At 62.8% G+C, this 19,053-nt stretch overlaps 1 protein-coding gene across 2 annotated transcripts in view; it reads right to left on the reverse strand.

Annotated features, from left to right (window-relative positions):
* SORCS2 (sortilin related VPS10 domain containing receptor 2) overlaps positions 1–19,053 on the reverse strand; it is a 219,332-nt gene that overhangs the window by 39,172 nt on the left and 161,107 nt on the right. For both annotated transcript variants that reach the window (XM_016127118.2, XM_036227467.1), the window contains exons 4-8: positions 11,605–11,769; positions 5,874–5,947; positions 4,013–4,077; positions 3,066–3,184; positions 2,221–2,310 (exon numbers count right to left, since the gene is read on the reverse strand). In XM_016127118.2, coding sequence (XP_015982604.2) covers positions 2,221–2,310; positions 3,066–3,184; positions 4,013–4,077; positions 5,874–5,947; positions 11,605–11,769 — 513 coding nt within the window. The remainder of the gene's footprint in view (positions 1–2,220; positions 2,311–3,065; positions 3,185–4,012; positions 4,078–5,873; positions 5,948–11,604; positions 11,770–19,053) is intronic.

The raw sequence follows: 19,053 nt of genomic DNA on the forward strand, positions 1-19,053 counted from the left end.
GAGGTGAGAAGGCGGCCTCCTCCTGCCCCCCGCACACCCCCTTCCCTGGAGTCACGGCCCCCTTTGTGCCCACGCTCCGTGGATTTAATTTTACTGCAAATAAAGAAATGTTAAAAGGACACTTGCATTTCCTTTATACTTATGATTTTTAAAAACATATATAATGGCTAGTTATTTGGATTTTTCTCCTCTTTTGTCTGTTTATAGCCTTTACCTATTTTTTTTTTCTGTTAGGAAACATGAGCGTTTTTTTTTTTAATTCATTATAAGCAAACAAGCAAAGGATACTGATAAAAATAATAAAAACTGTTCACTTTTTATAATTTTCACAGCTAGGTGAATGAAGACAGCAGAATGGTATCACTTATACCTTTTAAAGTAGACAGAACATAGCAAGAAATGATACAACAAAATTCGGCAAAGCTGTGTTGAGACTGATCTCTCCTAGTTTGCCAGTGGCAAGGCGGAACCCTTTTAAAAGGGAACCAAGCTACACAAATATTTGGGTCCTTTGTCTAGAAGTTCTTCTTAGATTTTAACTTCAGAAAATAAAAAAAGAAACACCTGCAGGAACAATTATATTCATTGTTGCACTGTTTATGATTACGAAAAATGGAAACAGCCCAAATGTCTAAACGGCAGGAGTCTGGCTGAGCTAAATGTACCGCTCCTCAAGTGAAATTTTGCTGTCATTTACGGTGGATATCATGTGTCACTCTGTAAAAATCCTCATGATACAATGTCAGCTGAAAGCCTGCTACGATTCAGCGGCATGCAAGTCGCTTTGGCATGTGGCCAAGGACTGCGGGAGGCTGTGGTGAGTTCCCCTCTGCTCTGATTTCCATTGTTTTCATGATATTACTCAGGCAATTAAAGAGAAAAAGAAAGAAAAAGATGGGGGTGGGTGGTTTAGGGGAAGGAAACAGGCAAGAGTTACAAATTCACCCAAAAACAACAATAAAAAAAACCTGTCTGGGAAATTCAATTAGCGAGTTCTACGAGGTGCTGGCGGCATGCACTGGGGTGCTGAACTTGGCAAGCCGGGGGGAGGCCTGGGCCCTGGCTGGGCGAAGTCCTCCGCAGGACGAGATGAGGCCTCGAGGCCCCGCAGGGCTCGGGAGCGGGGCGGCCCGATTCGCCTGTCGTCCTCGGCCCCTGTCACCGGGTCCTGGGGACAGACTTCCAAGTGAGCGCGAGTCGTGCTATGCAAATGTCACGCACACGCTGCAGATCTGAGTGCGCCCCTGGCCATCCCTGGAGACCGAACGACAGGAAGGGCGCATGGACGGCTCGCTTCTGTCACCCACTTATGCCGCGGAGGCCGCGCCGTCTGTCACAGCCTCGCATTCTTGTTGAGTGCCCGTAATTCCGCAGAAATGGGGGAAAGGGGAGCCGGTAGGTGACGCACGCCGCCGAGGGCCTGCCGTGGGCCACACACGGCGGGGCTCCCTGCGAACCCCACCAAGGCCTCTGAGAAGCACACACGCCCATCCTGGGCGCAGAAGGCGACTCGAGGGCCCAGGGAGGCGCGGTTTCGGTTTCTAACCAGCTGCATGACCTTGGATAGTTTGCTCGGCCTCTCTGGATGTCCACCGCCTCCCTTGTGAAATGGGAATAACGTACGGGCAGGGCGGGGGCGTGGAGTTTGGCCCTGAGGCAGGCTGGGAACAGGGTCTGAGCTGCCCCTGTGCCCCCCGTTTTTGATGCCCAGGCAAACGGAAGGAAGTAGCAATAATTGACCACCTACTATGTGCAGACACCATACTAGGCAGTTGAAATGCGGAGGTAAGTAAAAGAGAAACCGCCCCACCTCTCGAAACTCTGGCTGAAGGCAGAAGCCCGACACAGGGGCGTCTCTAGCACCCCGAGTGTTGGGGAGGAGAAGGGTGGGGTGCGAGCAGAAAACAGAGACCTAGACCACCCCGGAGGGTCACCGGTAAGTAGCTTTTCTCCTGAAATGTTACCTATGGAGGAGTTCTGGGTGGAGAGAGGCCAGGCAGAGGGAGGCGCGGGGCGGAGGCCCCGACAGGACGCGCTGGCCGCACGTGCGGCTGCAGCCGGGGCGTGGGAGGCAGTGACAGCGAGCGGCCCGCGCTGGCTCGCTTCCATCCCGGCCCGGGCACCGCCGAGCACGGCCCGCAAGTCCCGCTGGCCCACGAGTCAGTCCCCGCCCGGGACGTGGCCCTCCGGGCGGGCGGGGCGGGGAGACCACTCACTCACCTTGGGCAATGCGTATTTCGGCAGCTTCATCAGGACGAAGTCGTTGCGACGATAGGAGACGTAGTACTTGGTCCGGTTGGCGGCGGTGGCCTGGCAGGCGGGAGGAAGGTGCTTCTGAGGGGCTCGGTTCCTGCCACGCCGCGCCTCGCGGATCGGAAACCGCACTGCACGTCACGCTCCGCTGGCGAAAACGCCCTTGTACTTGGCTCCTGCCTGCCCTGCCCAAAGGGGACAGCCTTCCGTCCCCCCCTCAAGCCCCGTGCCAGACGCCCCTCCTCTGCCCCCCCCCCCCCAGTTAGAACTGGCTCCGACCCCCACTCTCTCAGCTCCGTGTTTCACCACATCTGGGTTACGGAACGAGGCGGAGTGAGCTAAGATGTGAGCTACCCAGCGGAGGGACAGGCTGTTTTGGAAGGAGCGAGCTCCTCGTCAGCGGAAATAATCAAGAAGTGGTATGGCCAGTCAGTCGCCGGAGCTTTTGAGTGGTCAGACCACGTGGTTCCTGCGCACGGCCCCGGCAATGACCCGGTTCAGCCCCGTCAGCTCCAGAGTCACCAGGACCAAATGGAGCAGTGGGGGTGTGGGCCTGGGGGCCCCAAGCTGTGGGGGGCTCCTGGAGGCGGAAGGCAGGGAGAGCGGCAGCAGCCCAAGTCCAGGTCCCAGCCTCACAGGCCTTTGGGGTGCCTGCGGCCACAGCCACAGGGGCGGGGGACTGTGAATTAAGCAGAACTTGAAAGTCTAATGGCCATTTTATTGCCTTCCGCCAGAGCGACTCCGTTTTCCTGAGCGGGGCTCACACTCCCCGTCACCTACTGCCGGGTCCGGGGACCCATGGGTGACGGTACCTTGAAGAAGATGTACTCGTCCTGCATGGTCAGGGAGCCGCGGTCGACGGGGCCCGCGAACGGGGCCGCCAGCGTCTTGGCGGAGCAGTTGTGGATCGGGCAGGTGACGTACCGGGAACCTGGGGGACAGAGGGCGGCCCCCAGGCGGTGAGGCCCATGGCGTCCCTGCTGCCCGGAGGCCCGCTGGGGGCCGGGGGCCGCACGCCGACGCTGCGGGGTGTGCGGGAGGCGTGCCCCGAGCTGGGCCGTCCTCGCCCGCGACACCTGTGCGGGGCTCCGTGTGTGCTGACCGCTCCCAGAGGCGAGGACGCTGCCCGGGCTCACGCGGCCGGCACCTGGCGGGCTGGGCGCTGGCACCGGCGCCTCTGCTCCAGCCAGGACCCCGATCGCCCTCCACAGAGCTCGGCCTGGCCGGGCAGCTCCTCCCGCCCTCGTCACCGCCCACCGGCGCCTGGACGGAGGTGGTCAGGGCGGCGACAGGTGCCTGGGGACCCCCTCAGCACTCGGGGCCCACGGCTCGTGCAGCGGCTGACTTCGTCTGCTGCCCCAGCAGGTAGGGGGCGAGGGGCAGGGCTTTCTCGTTCACCCCTGAGTCCCGGGCAGGGTGTGAAGCCCCCTGCCCACTGGAGGAGGAAGCTGTCGGGGGCCCCCACCCTCAGCACCCGGTGAGCGCGGCTGTGGGGGCCGGGTAAGCGGGAATGCTCAGTGCTCAGGGGCTGGAACCGATCACCCTTCTAACAGACCACCCGCTGGGACGGAGCTCCCGACTTCCAATGATCTCTGGCCGGAAAGCAGGCAGTTAAAACGAGGCCACCTCACAACACGGCGAGGTTGGCTGTGTAGGGCCAGCTGCTGGGGACAAGCGGCTGAGTGTGGCCACTACGCTAGCCTCGCGGCAGGGCCAGGACACTCGGGAACTTCGGGCTGCCCCCTCCCCGCCAGCTTACCTCCTCCGAGGTCCTGGACTTCCATGTGAACCAGGTCAGGGTCGGCGTCCACCCCGGACACGGCCCTGGAAAAGAACAGGCTCAGGCTGGGGCGGGGTTCAGGTCCCCAAGCCCAGGGCGGCGCCAGCACCAGGGTCCTGCCCCGGGGCAGCTGTGTGGCCTCGCGGGTCTGAGGACAGTCGTGCTCTGTGGGTCGGAGGCCACGGCCTCCCCCGAGTGCCTGCTTTTCCTGGGAGGCGGCCGGGCTTCCGCCCGTGGGGCCTGTGCTGGCTCGTGCTCTGGCCGGTCTTCTCTACTAAAAACTTTCACGGGAGTCCCGCGCGTTACGTGAATGACCCCAACGACCTTGGGAGGCCGGAGCAGGCCTAGGGACAGCCCCCTGCTTGTGCTCAGAGGAACAGAGCAGCTGCCCCAAGGGCCATGGCACTGAGAGCAGAGCCGGGCTTCCAGCCAGGGCCTTCTCTGTCACCCCACCTCGTCCTGCCATGCTGCCCGTCACGGCCACCCTGGGAGGGAGCTGCGGGCCCCCCACCCCGTGACGATGGTGGTCGAGGGGCTCAGGCAGCGGCTGGACGCAGTGGGGACTGGCTGCCCACGGAGCGTCGAAGGACGCCTGGCGGGAGGGGTCTCCTAGGGCCACAGCCGCACGGGCCGCGTCCTCCAGGCGAGCGGAGACCAGGCCAGCTGCTCCCGGGCTGAACCGGAGCCCGCCCCACACAGGGCCGGCTCCCCGGGGGCGCAGGGCAGGAGTTCCCGCGGGAAGGGGCCTGAGCCGCGACCCGGTCGGGGGGCCCAGTCCTCGCTGTGCCCTGTGCCAACTGGACTGTCTACCCACCGCTTTCGAGACTATGCCGACCCCCTCAAAACCTCAGCCTGTCCTGAGCACGGGCGCTGGGGTCCGGCGAGCGGGGTCCACGTGGGAACGGCGTCCCTGCCAGAGTCACTGTCCCACCCGCCGGCCCTCCACGGACACCGAGCTACACAGCACATCGCCTCTGACCAAACACAAACAGCCAGGACGCGGAGGTCACGTCCCCGGCCACCTAGCACCCAGGACGTGCATGCTGGCCCCCCCGGGGTGTGTCTCCACGGCGTCCCCGTCCCCACAGAGCGCTCAGGCTCCGGCGGCCCCTCCCCCATCACCGCCGACCCCTCTGAGTCCCCCCGCCACCCCCCCCCCCCGCTCTCAGCCGCCTCCCACGGGCCCACACCAGGCAGCGCTGCGGCTATAGGGAGAGGAAGGCGGGGGTTCTCCAGGGAAAGTGACCCGGGGACACCTGGGGACATGCAGGCGGCCAGACCGAACCAGCAGAGTGGCCAGCGGCATGGTCACTGGCCACGGGCAGGCGCGGCCACAGCGCGTGCTGCTGCTTCTGGGCAGCGTGACCCAGGACGAGGGTCCCCGCCTCGCTGCGCCTCGGCTGCCCCTTCTGTAACGCGTGGGGAGGTGGCCAGGGGCTGTGCGCGGCTCCCACAGACGGGGCACTCAGCCCCGCGGCTGGCGCCGGGCGGGCGGGCAGCCACCGACTTCACTCCGGCCGCTGGGACGCTAACCGGAGAGCGACGGCCAAGCGCCCATGGGGCCTGGAGCTCAGCAGGTCCCCCCCACAGGAATGGCCCCTGAGCCCCACACGGCCACCCCCGCCAGCGCTGGCCGGATGGCACCCACGGGAACACAGCGAGGAGCCCGCCTGCCGCCTGCGCCGTGTGCACGCGGGGCCGAGGGTCACCCGGGCCGCGGCAGAGCAGGACGGCCCTCGGGACGTCCCCTGGGCCGAGGAGGGGGCGGGGCCGGCACAGGCGGGGGCGGGGGGCCAGCGAGGGGGCCGCGGGGCTCGTCCCCTCCCCTGCTCCTGCTCACCAGAACACGTGGTCCTTGGTCACGCGCTCCTGCAGAAGCGTCCACTTCTTCCCCAGGTCAGACGACACGTAGAGCTTTGGGGCAGAAAGAAGAGAATGGAAACTTTAGTCATGGCGTGAGGAGCGAGCCTCTTCCTGGTGACCATGACCCCCATGCCACGGTGAGGCCGGCCTGTCCCACCCGGGCTGAGGGCCCGCTGGTGGCAGGCCCTGCGCTCACGTGGGCACAGCTTAGCCCCCAAGAGGCCGAAGGTCACGTGTGGGGCTCCACGAGGAGCCATTCCTGCCCCAGGCCGGCCAGGAGGAGCCCAGACACGGGCTGTCCAGGGGGCGGGCCAGGGCGGCCTCCCACTTGGATTTCCGCTGCGCGTGGGCGCTTGGCCTGCCTTCCCACCCGTCACCGAGCCGGGGCCCACGGCCGTTGGGCGTGCTGATGCGTGAGCAAGCATGACTCCAGGACGGGGCTGCTGAACCTTGCTGTAGAGCACCGGACAGCCACGGCTTTCGGCCCTCGGGCGACGTGGTCTGCAGGAGCTCGTCACCCCGCCTTCAAAGCAGGGGAGCAGCCAGAGGCAGGAAGTCACGAGAGGGCGTGGCCGTGGGCCAATGAAACCGCTCCCGGAAACAGGTGGCAGCCCGTCGTCTGCCGACACCTGATCTGGCTACACGATCAGAAAGGATCACCCTCACTACGCGAAAGGAGCCTTTAGGCTTTGGGACGGCCCGGAACTCATCTGTCTCGTGGGGCAGGTGGGTCCGTGCCTGGCTCGTACCTAGTGGATGCTCAGCAAACGTCTGAGGACTGCACAGCCATCTGTACCGAATGTCCGTTAGGGCCTCAGTGGGGGAGCCGGGCGGCAGCTGTGGCCGTCCAGGGCTCCAGGCCCCGAGCTGAGGGCTCACGGAAGCTGCTTTATTCCATGACCCACACACACACCCATGAGACAGGCCATTTTTCCCCTTTCCGGCTGGACGCTCGGAGAGGTTTAGCAAGTCGCTCAGGGTCACACAGCATTGGCTACGGCAGCAATTCTCATCTTGTAGACCTGAGCAGAACATGCCGAAGGCTGAGGAAGGATGACCGGTCCCTCTAGTCCTCTCTCTGGGCCATCTGAGTGACCAGGCCAGGGCTGGTTCTACCTCAGACCTCAGTTTACCCACCTGCAACTCAGGAGCGCACCGCCCACAACCTCAGGCAACCAGTGAATCAAACACGAGTCTGCAGCCTCCGCTTCCAGGAGGTGGGTAAGGGCACCTCCATGGTCGTGGACGGCATTGTCACCACCACGGTCACTGAGCACCTGCTCTGTGACGCCTGCTCCAGCCCCTCATGAAGCCCCTCTATTTGCTCCCACAGGAGATGATTTTATAAGGCGCCAACAACTGCTGCAGAAACACGACATTTCTGCTTAACAAAAGACAAACGCCAGCAAACGGACAAGAACGAACACACCAGGGTGTCCCGGTTACCGCAGCTAAGAGCCACCCCACGATGCCCTGTGCTGACTGACGCCCGGGGCTCAGCCGTGGGGGAGTGGGGCCGTGTTCCGGAACCCAGACGCCCTCTGGCAGTGCGCTCAGGGCCAGGGCGGTGGGTGGGGGGGATCATGGGTGAGGAGGAGGGCGAGGCCAGGGGAGGCTGGTCCACAGGAGCGTGTGCCGGGGGTCGGATGCGATTGCCGGAGGCGCTGCAACTCAGCCACGGCGTTCGCGCAGGGTGGGCGTGCGGCTGGGACTCGGCCCCCCTCCCTCCTTCACTCTCTGGCGACTCCCTGTACCGCAGAGGACGCAAAGCCAAGATCCAGCCTTGTTCGGAGTCCCTTGCAGCTAGGGTTCTGGGTCAGGCGGATGCACTCGTGTGAGCCAGAAGGCAGTGACATGGAGGCACCTTCTGGCCACCTCGGGCCATTCTTGCTGGCCGGCAAGGTCACGGGGACATGGTCCAGCATCTATGCTCCGGCTCGGGGCCGTGGAAGGATGGCGGTGGTGAAGGGGGCAGCTGGACTCTGCACTCTGGTGTCCAATTCCTGGTTTGCAAACATTGCCAGGCAGCGTGGGCCACGGCGGTGGCCTGGGTCTCAACATCAGCTATGTTCTTGACCCTAGTAAGGGAGTGGGGGTCCTGGTTTCCCACCTTCCTGAGGCAGAGGTGGAGGGTCCCCGGGTGGGGCAGCTCCACAGGCTTCTGGGCAGACCCTTAGAAATCCGGCCTGAAGGCCCCTCTCTGACACAGGTCGCCCAGCACTGTAGAGAACACCAACCCCCCAGGCTAAATCCTTCCTGCCTAAAACGTCCGGAGTGGTGACGTGTTCCTGCCCTCGGCCCCATTAGACACAACTGGCCAGGGCAGAAAAGAACATGCGGGAGGCTCACTGCTCACCGGGTCGCTCTGCTATCGAAGAGAAGCCCAACCTCCTCCTGGGTGTGAAGTCTGAGGTCAGAGGGAGCAAGATCAGGGCGTGAAGCCCACAGCTCCTCCTCCTGCTCCCATTCACGCCTCCGCCCACCCCTTCTCTCGGGAGCTCCAGCCCCCCGCCCCACCCCACTGCCGGGCAGGGCCTCCCTTCCTTCAGCCAGGCAAGGTGCAAACACAGTTTGGCTTAGGCCGGAGGCCGTGGGCATTCATTTCTCTTCCTTTTCTTGTGCAATGACCTGTGTTCTTCTGATACTGCATTAAAAAGTAAACACACGCCCTGACCCATTCTCTCCACCCCCGTTCAGACCTCCTCCTCTAGGAAGGCTTCCCCGAATGACCGCCAGAGCTGTCTTTTATCCCTGCTGGGTTTCTGGAAGGCGGTCCCAGGCTCAGGTCGATTTCTCACAGTGCTGGAAGCAGAGGAGGCTCTTGTTGGGGACCAGAGCAAAATACAAGGGTGGTCTATTGATGTTGTAGGGGTAAGCGTCCAGGGCCCTGCCCGGGGGCAGGTCTGAGGTCAGAGCACAGGGAAACAGGCTGGTCAGTTTCGTACCAGGGTCCCCAGCAGGTGGACGTGGGAACGGACCGCCTAGGTCTCATTCCTTTTGATCCCAGGAGCCTTATGGGGTTTGCTGAGTCTCAAAAGAGAGACCACTGCGTTTGTGGCCCCAAATAATGGCACAGTGGAGACGACTCAACGCAGGGGACGGGGCAGTCCGAGAGTCTGCTAGAGGAAGGGGCAGGCGTTTCGGGAGGAAAGGGGAGGGAGGGAGACGGGGCATCTGCTTTTGTATAACTCTGCCGGTCCCGGTGCGTGGAACACTCAGCCCGGCCCTGCTGACTCTGGGTTTGGCACGTCACTTGCTCTGGCCAAGGGCGTGAGGGGATGTGACGTGCTCCTGCCACAGCGGACATGCTGAGGCTGCTCGTGCGCTTGCCTCCGCCCCCCCTCCCCGGGCCTCTGCCATCGAGGATGAGGACAGCGTCTCCCCAAGTAACCGCTGGTTCCAGAATGAGAGACGTGTGGAAACCTGAACCCGACCGGCGGCCAGGAGCCACATCGCGTCAATCCCAGAAGAACCCGGCGGAAGGCGGCCAGCCCCCAGGCCCAAGAGCGGGACACAACGGTGCCTCATGTGCGCCACCGAGGCCGGGGCTGCGTGCCGCTCAGCCTCAGAGCGGCAGGTGCCTGCCGGACACATCGGGTCTGCCGGGACCCGGGGCCGTCTGCCCTGCCGCGCGGCCCTCCTTCCCGAGAGTCAGGGAGCCTAGAAAACCAGACAGCCCTGAAAAAATCCAAACACTACGGTCCTACTGGCACTGTTATTAATTTTCTCAAATTCCTCATTTCTTTTACAACCATAACTAAGCCTTTTCTCTCTCCTTTTTCGTTCCTTATAGTCGCTGAAAAGAACCAAGATTCTGGCTTCATTAATTTTTCAGGGCACCTTAAATTGAAGAGCAATTGCAGTGTAGTCAATTTCTGTAGGAAAATAAGTCTCCATGATTGTGCTTGAGGCTAATTGCATGGAAGGCTAAGTAGCTATTAACACTCAGAAGCACACACTGTCCTCACGGAAGATGCCAGGAACGGAGGGACAGCCCGCGAGGCCAGGGACATGCGGGGGTGTCAGGCACCAAAGACCAGACCTTGGCGAGGAGCCCAGGTCCAGGGCAGAGCCACGGATCAGGACACCCAGGGGCCCGTTTGGAGGTCCTTAGCCTGGGCGATCACTATTGGTAGAAATTCATCATTCATTTATCCATTCATTCATTAACTGCCAATCATTCATTTCCACTATCCATCCACTCAAACAACCCCTACCATGCAGCTACCCACCACCCATCCATCCATCCACCCATCCATCCACCACCCATCCATCCATCCAACCAACCAACAAATATTTTTGGTCAGAAATTTGAGATAAAATGGTGAAAAAAACCAGGCATAGCGCCTGCCATGGAGGCGCTTATCCCAAGTGTGCCAGGTGCAGGGAATGTATAACTAACTATACATCGCGCTCAGTCCTGGGGAGACAGGTGCTGGGGTCTGGGGGAGCGTGGAGCAGAGGGGCCCACCAGGTGGCAGAGGAAGGCCCCACAGCTTCCCCCCACCTCCAGACCCACACTCTGCCCTTTTCCAGACTCCTCTGCCCTGCAGGCTGGCTGTGTAGACTCTCCACAGGCTCCTTTCCTCTGGTCTCTGGTTGGGTTGGCCCAGGGAGGCAGGGGAGGAGAGTGAGGGCGCAGGAGAGAGAGGCTGGGTGGGGTTTCTCCTGCCTCCGACTGCCCAACTGTGGTCCAGGCCGGGCCTCCATCTGGGCCCTTTTCCTGCCACGGTGGGGCCTGCCGCTGGGCGAGGGTAAGTGAAGTCCCTGAAAGGCAGCCCGACCTCCATGGGTGGGACCTTGCAGGGCAAAGGACTTCGCAGACCTGATTCAGTGAGGACCTTTGGCTGGGAAAGTTTCTGGGTGGTCCAGGGGGGTCGAGGGGGGCAGGGGATGGGGGGAGCTCTCCCGACCTCTCTTCCGCCCCCCACCCCCGCACCCGCCCCCGGGACAATGCGAAGCCGCCTTCAAAGATTCCTTCACAAGCTGCAGAATGCACAACACTGGAAGCTGCGCGTGGAGTTCTCCCAGAGCCTCCAGGGGGAGTGTGGCCTTGCTTTGGGGCCAGTTAAGCTGATTTTGGACTTCCGGTCTTTAAAACCGTGACAGGTGCATTTCTTACTAGCATCGTAAGCTATTAAGTTTGCGGTGGAGTCACGCAGTGGCTGTGGGGATCCCTGCCAGGCGGGCAGCCGCCCCTCCGGGGCCCGCCCCGCCCCGTGGCACTCTGCCCCCTTGGCCCTGGGGACCCTGCTGTCCTACCCCGCGCTGGCCAGAAAAGAGCCCCCATCACTGGGGTCTCCTGGGCCACCCTGCGAAGCTGCCCTTGGGGCCTGGCAGACGGAGCCCCCGGCGGACGGACGCCGATGTGGGGTCCTGAAGGGTGACTCGCTCTTCCTAGTGAAGGCGGAGGCCCAGTCCGGGCTGAGGGGAAGGCCCGGCGAGCCGGCCTGGGCGGGAGTCTGGAACGTTCTGGAAGTGGAGGGCCTTTGTGGCCGGCAGGCAGGGGGAGGCAGGGCGGAACAGTCCAGTAATTACCTGCTGTGTCTAGGCCACACCGCACATGCCTGTTAGCACCGAGCGCTCCCTCGCCTGCGCCCGCTCGGCTGCCCCCCCCGTGGGTGCCCCGCCTGCCGAAGCCCAGACCACGGCCAGGTGGGGCTCGGGGAGAAGGCGAGGTGGGGTCCAGCGCCCTGGCAGCTTCTCACCTTGCTCTCCTTGGTGTAGGCCAGGGCCTTGTCCTCCTCCTGGGGGTGGAAGATCAGCGTGTCCACGGAGAAGGGGGCCAGCTGCTTCTGGAAGGTGGCGCCCTCGTCCGTGCTGACAAACAGGCTCTGGTCGCGGTCGCCGAGCGAGGAGCTCACCAGCATGATCTGCAATGCGAAGCCCGCGGTGAGGGCGCACGCCCGGGCCCCGGGCCGCAGCTCAGGCTCCCCGTCTGCGCGGCCTCGGGCTCGCTCACCACCTGGCCCGCGCTGGGGAAACCGAGGCGTGGAGACCGGAGGCAGGCGCCGACGTCCGCGCCGGGCAGCATGGATCTGAGCATGATGCCTGAGCCGCTCGTGGCCAGCCCTCCGGGGCGCGTCCATGCAGGACGGGGCGCAGCGGCGGGGCCTGGCATGGGGGGCGGGGCGGGGACCACCCGGCCGCGGTGAGCAGAGCTTTCCCGGGGAGGGCACGGGGCGGTGAGGCCCCTCCCGCGTGGACGCCCTGTGGTGGCCTTCCTAAACCCAACCTCCCTCTAGAGGACACGTCCTTGAGCACAGTCGCCGAGCTGCACGAAGCTCCCGCCTCGACGGGCACGTGGTGGCCCTGTTCCCTCGCTCTGCGCAGAGCCCTCACGAGCTCCCGGGTACGACGGCCGGGCCCCCTCCCGTAAGACCCTCTCCCCCAGCAAACCGAGGCGTGAAGGAGACGGCGTGGCCTGCACGGAGCCGGCTTCCTCGGTGACTTTGACCCTGAACGGCGACAAAGATATGCTTGGAGATGTTCCTTGAGGTGGGTTAGTACATAGAAAACGGGGGGCAGCGGGGGTAAGAAATGGTCGGGGGAAACGGCAATCACATAACGATGGCTACAGAGAATGTTTAATGACGAGGGAGCATTTATGTTCATGAAAAAAGCAGCAAACACCTGCGAGCAAGCGGGATTTCTGCACTTTACGCTGACAGAGTATAAGGAAGTATATTACCATTTTGTCAGTGGTAAGTGTATAGAAGTTAGTATAATCTGTCAGTGGAAAATGCATGGAAATAAGAATGAAAAGACGTTACCCTGCCATAGACAAGGAATGAAATCTTGTATTTGTGACGTGGGTGGACTTGGCATTTTGTTAATTGAAATAATTCAGATAGAAAAAAAAAAGGCACGATCTCATTTATATGTGGAATCTAAAAAAAGGAGAAGAAAAGGAAGCCGAACATAGATGCGGAGGACGCTCCGGTGGCCGCCAGAGGTGGGGGGCGAGGGGGGAACGGGCGAAGGGGTCCGAGGGCACAAACGCCCGGCGATAGAACACGGCCGTCCTGGGCTGTCATGTCCACACGGGGACTTCGGTGAACGATGCCGCGCCGCGGGTTTGGAAGCTGCTGAGACCTTAAAAACTCCCGTCGCAAGAAAGAAAATTCTGTAACCACGTGAGATGACGGATATTAGCTAGGATTATTGTGGGGATCGTTTTGCCGTACGCGCATATCGAAGCGTTTTGCCGTGAGCCTGAAGCCAACGTGACGCCGTATGTCAACTTCACCTCGATTAAAAAAAAAGGGAGAACGTCAGGAAACGGGGGGTGTGTTAAGAGCAGCTGGCTTTACGCGGTGGGATTAGAAGGAATTCACTTGTCGAGCAAGCTTCTATTTTGGAAGTTCGCACGTACCGGGGTCCCCGTCCCCGCCAGCGCCGCCCCCTGCCGACGCGACACACCTGTCACAACCGCGGAACCGCCGCGGGCTCCGCGCCGTGCCCCGATGTCGCCGGTCTTCCCACCACCGTCTTCCGGCCCGGGGCCCGGCTGGGACACCGGGTGCCTTCAGCCACCGCGGCTCCCGGGCCCGTCTGGGCTGTGCCGGCTTCTCAGACTCCTTGGTCCGTGACCCTGACGGTCTCGAGGGCCCCTGGCCAGGCCTTTTGTAGAAGGCACCTCCGTTTCGGCCTGTCCGATTCCTCCTCGTGGTCATGGGGGTCGCGGGGTTTCGGGAGGAGGGGCGTGGGGGGTGAGTGCCGTCGGCATCGCGGCACCCCCGGGCACGTGCAGCCCACGGGGCCCGTCACCGGCGACGCCACCTCGCGGGCCCTCTCTTCCCCCTTCCGCCCTGTCCCTCAGGAGCGACGTCACCGGCATCGTGCACGGCACGGCCACATCCGAGCAGGGGGCCGGCTCCCCGCCTTGGGGGCGGGGTAGCTACACACATTGCCGGGAACCCTTCCTCCGAGATTTGTCTCTTCTCCCCGTTTATTTACTCAGTCAATCGTTTATTTATGTCACGGACCCGTGAATGCGTATTTTATCCTCTGAGTTATAAATCAGTACTGCGTTGTTATCTAGTCACCCGAACTGCTGAAGTCGTTAAAAAGATCCCATCCACTTTACTGCTCAACGAATCGCCTATCGACAAAGCCACGCTCGTTCACTCATTTATTCATCCATTCTTCCATAAAGTTGCCGAAGCCACAGGGTCAAGTAAGAATTCAGGTACGCCCAGGGTTTCGTGGGGCAGAACAGCGTCCAGGTCCAGGTCCAGCCTGAGGGCAAGAAGGAGGGCATCTCGGAGGAGGCGACACCCAGGGGCGCCTTGAAGAACGGTCGGGAATTTGATTGGCGGTCCCGGGGGAGGGCGGTTCAGGCAGAGAGGACAGCAGACCAAAGGCTCCTGACAGAGGGCTCCGCCTGGCCTCCGGCCGCACCCTGCCTCTCACCCCCTCAGGCCGCTGTGTGTGCTCGGCTCGCTGAGACTGCCCACACCTGGCAGGCTTCGTGTGCCCCGCCCCCTCCGGCTGGAGCGCACATGGGACCACACGGCCTCTGACCCCGCCATCGGCAATTCAGACTCAGCTTTTAAAGTGTCAAAACGACGCAAAATCCGCGTGTGACGACGTTAACATAGCTTCTTCCAAATTTCCCCAGTGCCGAGTTCTCAGCGACCTCAACCGAGCTGGACGCTCCTCGTGCATTTTTGGCGTCCCAGCCTCGCAGGAACCCCCAGCTTGAGTGTAACCTGCTTTTATGAGGGGACAATGCCCCTCTGGTTATCTGCTTGTCAAACACATCCTCACCCACTAAGCCTGTGTCAAAGGTCAGAGGTCGCCTCCTCCAGGGAGGCCTCCCTGCTACACATCATCCTGCGCCCCCGGGCATCCTACGCATGCGTGTGGCCCAACCCGGTTCCCTAACGGGCTCTGCGTGCGTCTGTCCTTCCCTCCAGGCCGGGAGGGTCCATGTGTTCGCTGCTGCCGTAGCTTCGGCCCGGAGCCCAGGGCCTGGCTCTGGGCCGGCGCCGCCTCCCAGTTCTTGGTGTTGGTGACAGTGCCACACAGCGTGAGGGCTGAGTGAAGGGCGCCTCGCCGTGGCGGCCCTCCGTGAGGGCAAAGCCACGGCGTCACTGGGGAGGGAGGAGAACGAGCCCGGGGCAGCGGTTCCGGCCGGGCCCAGCTATCTGGACGGGATGGGGGGGGCCTGTTTCTGGCCTCGGCGGGGGGGGGGGGGGCGAGCCAGCCAGGAAAGGTCGGGGGAGGGAGAAGCGCTGACAAGGGAAGAGACTTTGGAGCAAAAAAAAACCCCAAATCAATTAGCAGCGAGCCGACGGGAGGCTGGCAGATTGCGCCTCCAGATCGGGGACTGACTATTTCGAGCGGTGTATTTTTACCGCTTCCTGTTCCAGGGGAGGCGTGTGGTGGCTGCGGCGGTCTGTGGGGGCCCACGCGGCTGGACGCGTTGGCATCAGAGACAACGTGTTAGGGAGAAAAAGTCGGCAGACCCGTCTGAGCCCAAGTCCCCGGACGCGCCGTGTCGCCGGCAGGGCGCACGCGCATTCCGAGGCGGGAGTGGCAGAGCGAGACCCCCCCGAAGAAGGTCGAGTGCCTGGCTTGGTCCTTCCTTCCGTCTGTCCTTCCTTCCTTCCTTCCTTCCTTCCTTCCTTCCTTCCTAGCTCACATCATGGACGAATTTCTTGGGCGCGAGCTTCGCTGACTCCAGGGCGAGTCTGCCCACTTGGCCGGGGAGCAGCTGAGGTATGTAGGATGGCAGCGTGGACGTGGCGGAGGAGGAGCCCCGCCGGGCATCGGGCACCTGGGACGGCCAGCCCAGCCCCACCCCGGACGGGGTGCGGGCACCCGGGGGCCTCCCTCCGCCCCCGCCCGCACCGCACACGGGCTCTGCGGTAGCTCCGGCCACTGCGCGGCGTGGCGACCTCCGGCCCGCCCTGCCTGGCGGTCACGTCGCCCTCCCGGGCCGGGCCTTCGAGGTGGCCCTCCAACATGCGGCACCGACGACCCGGCCTCGCAGCAAAGCTCACTCGAACCCCAGCTCTCGTACCTCTGAGTTTATAAAGGAAAAGAAACGACCTCCAGAAGGAAGTCGCGCCCCTGCCGGAACTCCGGCCGAGGGGTCGGCGGGCGCTCGGCTTCCCCCCAGGGCCCCCTGTCATCGGGAGGACGGTGTTTAGGCTGCTCTGTACCAAGCGCGGCCCCGGGATTGGTGTCGTCTGGGGTGACCTTTCTATTTAAGCCCGGTGGCTCTATTCCCGGCCGGACAGATGTGCCCAGCCGGGGACACGGAAGACTTGGCTTCGATGCCGGGAGAGACAGACAGTGGAGACAAACAGACCCAGAGCGTCCGCCCCCAGCTCTCTAATTAGAGTCTGTGCACAGCGCCTCGCACGCCTGGTGAGTCACGATGAGCAAAAATAGCTCCCCGCCCACGCTGCTCTGCGGACGAATGCGCGTTGCGGGGCGAGTCGGCGCACGCTCGGGCCGCCTGCCCAGAGCGTGGGGGGAGCCAAGAGCCCAGGAGCGGCCCGGGAGGGCGAGGTGCCAGCAGGAGCCCGACGGAGGTGGCTCTGCCGCCTGTGCGTTCCGCGGCCTGGGGCAAGTCGGTCTCCTCGAACTGGAGGCCGCGGTCTCCTCTGCGCTGAGGCTCCGACAGGCACGTTCGGAATTCGTAGAAGTGCAAGGTCTTGTCATTCTTTGTGTTTTCCGAGACCGGAAACACCGGCTCTTGGAGCAGCCGTGGGGAACCCAGCGGCCGGGAAGGCGGCGGGTGGGGCCATGCCTGCTCGGCGCCTCCGGGGCCCGCTGCCCGCTCCGGCGCCTGGCATTCACGGCGCTCTGCTGGCCTGCCGGCCCCGGGCCCCGGCTCCAGCCAGCCCGGACGGCTCCCCAGTCGCCGAGGGCCTGCCGCGCCCGCACACTCTGCTCCAGAATGTCCCCCACTCTGCCTGGTGCCCCCGGCCACCCTCTCTACGGATGCAGGGAGGGGGGACAGGCCAGCAGCCAGGAGGCTGGGGAGGGGGCCGTGTGGTTACCCAGGTGGGGTCACCTGCTCACCCGCACGAGGGCAGAGGTCACGCCACGGGCGGGGAGAGGGCAGCAAATCGGGCAAGGAACAGGCAGACGGGAGGAGTGCGGGGCTTGGCACCCGGGCGGACAGGGACCACTCACGCAAGGGGACGCGGAGGGGGAGCGGCGAACCGTCCAGGGCGCGCGACCCACGCCGACCCCGAGCCGACCCCGGTCACTTTCACTGCCGTAAAGCGATTATGAACATTCTAAAAATGTCCACTTATGTCACTACATTTTATTGTCGCGAAATATACACAACATGAAATTTACCCTTTTTTACCCTCTTGAGAATAAAGTTCGGGGCACCACGTCTGCTCACGCCCTTGTGCGACCACCACCACCACCACCATCCATTTCCAGAACTTTCCATCATCCCAAACTGAAACCCTGTCCCCCCCAACCCCGCCGCTCCGTTCGCATGGCAGGTCTGCTCGGCGTCCACGCTGTCCGGGGACACGTTTGTCTCGTCGCCTGGCGCATAGTAGGTGCTCAGTCGGTACCCCTTGAACATCGTCGACAGAACGTCTAAGTCTCACTCTTGGCAAACGTGTAACGCGTCGAGGAGCGGGGAGCCCCACGCGCGCCAGCCTCCGCGGGCTGCTACGCACCCCCGGATCGCCACGTGGCCCGGCCTCCCGTGGGTCCTGCCCACGAGCGGCCCTCACGTTAGAGCTGACGGCGACAAGGAGGCTTCTGAGGCAGGCGCAGGGCTCTGGGGGCGGGGGTGGGGGGGGTGCAGGCATCTCCAGCGTCCTCCATGGACCACCTGGGACCCCGGTGGCAGTCTCCCGAGGCTCCTACACTCACGATTCCCTGATATCAGCAGCTCCTCCTGGCCTTCACCCCCAGGCTCCCACCAACCGCATCTGAGGGGTCAGGCCCCTCCCTGCCCCCCAATGCCTCGGGTGGTGTTTATCAAGCCCTGATTAATGGTCGCTTCTAGAACTATTCATGAAACACAAAGAGCAGATCCCGGTTCCCTTTCTCACCGATGCCCTGCCCTGATTACAGCCATTGTGGCCTCCGTAGTTTTTGGCTCAACCCCCCAAAGGTCTCGGGACCCTCGGCCCCTACCTCCCCAGGTCCAGGTGCTCGGCTGGGTCCCTCCCACAGCTCCCATGGGTTAAAGAGCACCTCGGTTTCCACAATATTAAGAAAACCTCTTGGCAAACTAAGCCGGGGCAGAGCTAGGATGGAGAGACCTCCTGACACACGCCTGAACGTGGCTGCTGAAAGCAACTCGCAAAACACATGGGCCCCACGCGCCTGGGCGGCGGCCGAGGCCCAGCTGCCTGACACCTAGAGCCTCGTCCTGCCTCTGTGCACCCTGCGCTGACCAGTGGCCAAGGCCCCGAGGAAAACACTCCCACACAAACACAGCCACGAGACCGACGGCCAGGGCAGGGCCGGAGCCGGGATAACCACTGGCCCGACCATCACCGGGACGCGGGAAACGTCCCCAGGACCGCGCGTAGACCTGGCGGAGGGACAGACACTTGCCTCTGGCCAGGGGCTGGCGCGGAGGTTCTGTGTCCTGCGACAGTCACCAGATGAGCCGGACTTGTGTCGGGACGTAGGAGGATAACGGTCGCCAGTGTCTTCCCGCTGGGATTTGCCAGTGAGCTCCCCCGCAGCATCCGTGAAAACGTGGGGCCCCCCCAGCCCCCGTCGTTGTGACCGAGGACCCGCGTTCCCCGGCGGGGCTTCCACTGTGGCCGTGCAGGGAGCACGATGTCACCGTGTTCGCCGGCACCCTGGGGACACTCTGCAGACAAAGCCAGAGGCCTGGCTGCTTGGGCGGGCGAGGCGGAGGCCAGTCCTCTGGGGGACTGTGTTTTGGAAGACTGTCATCAGGCGATGGTGTTAACTGCGTGCGATTACACCTGTGAACAGCTCCTTCATTTATCTGCCCCCTAATTTAACCCCAGAAGCAAGGGAATGTCTCTCGGCACCTCCATGTGACGCCTTTTCAGCAGTGACTCAGGTGGCCTCCTGGGGAGAGATGACAGCTTTTGGAAATAACCGGGCTCTTCAAAGGCCCTGCAAATATTTGCAATTAGAAAGCGAGGCATTATCGCCACTGCCGGTCAAGCTGGTCAAAA

Source organism: Rousettus aegyptiacus, unplaced genomic scaffold (genome assembly GCF_014176215.1).
Source record: "Rousettus aegyptiacus isolate mRouAeg1 unplaced genomic scaffold, mRouAeg1.p scaffold_m13_p_10, whole genome shotgun sequence".
Classification (NCBI taxonomy): Eukaryota; Metazoa; Chordata; class Mammalia; order Chiroptera; family Pteropodidae; genus Rousettus; species Rousettus aegyptiacus.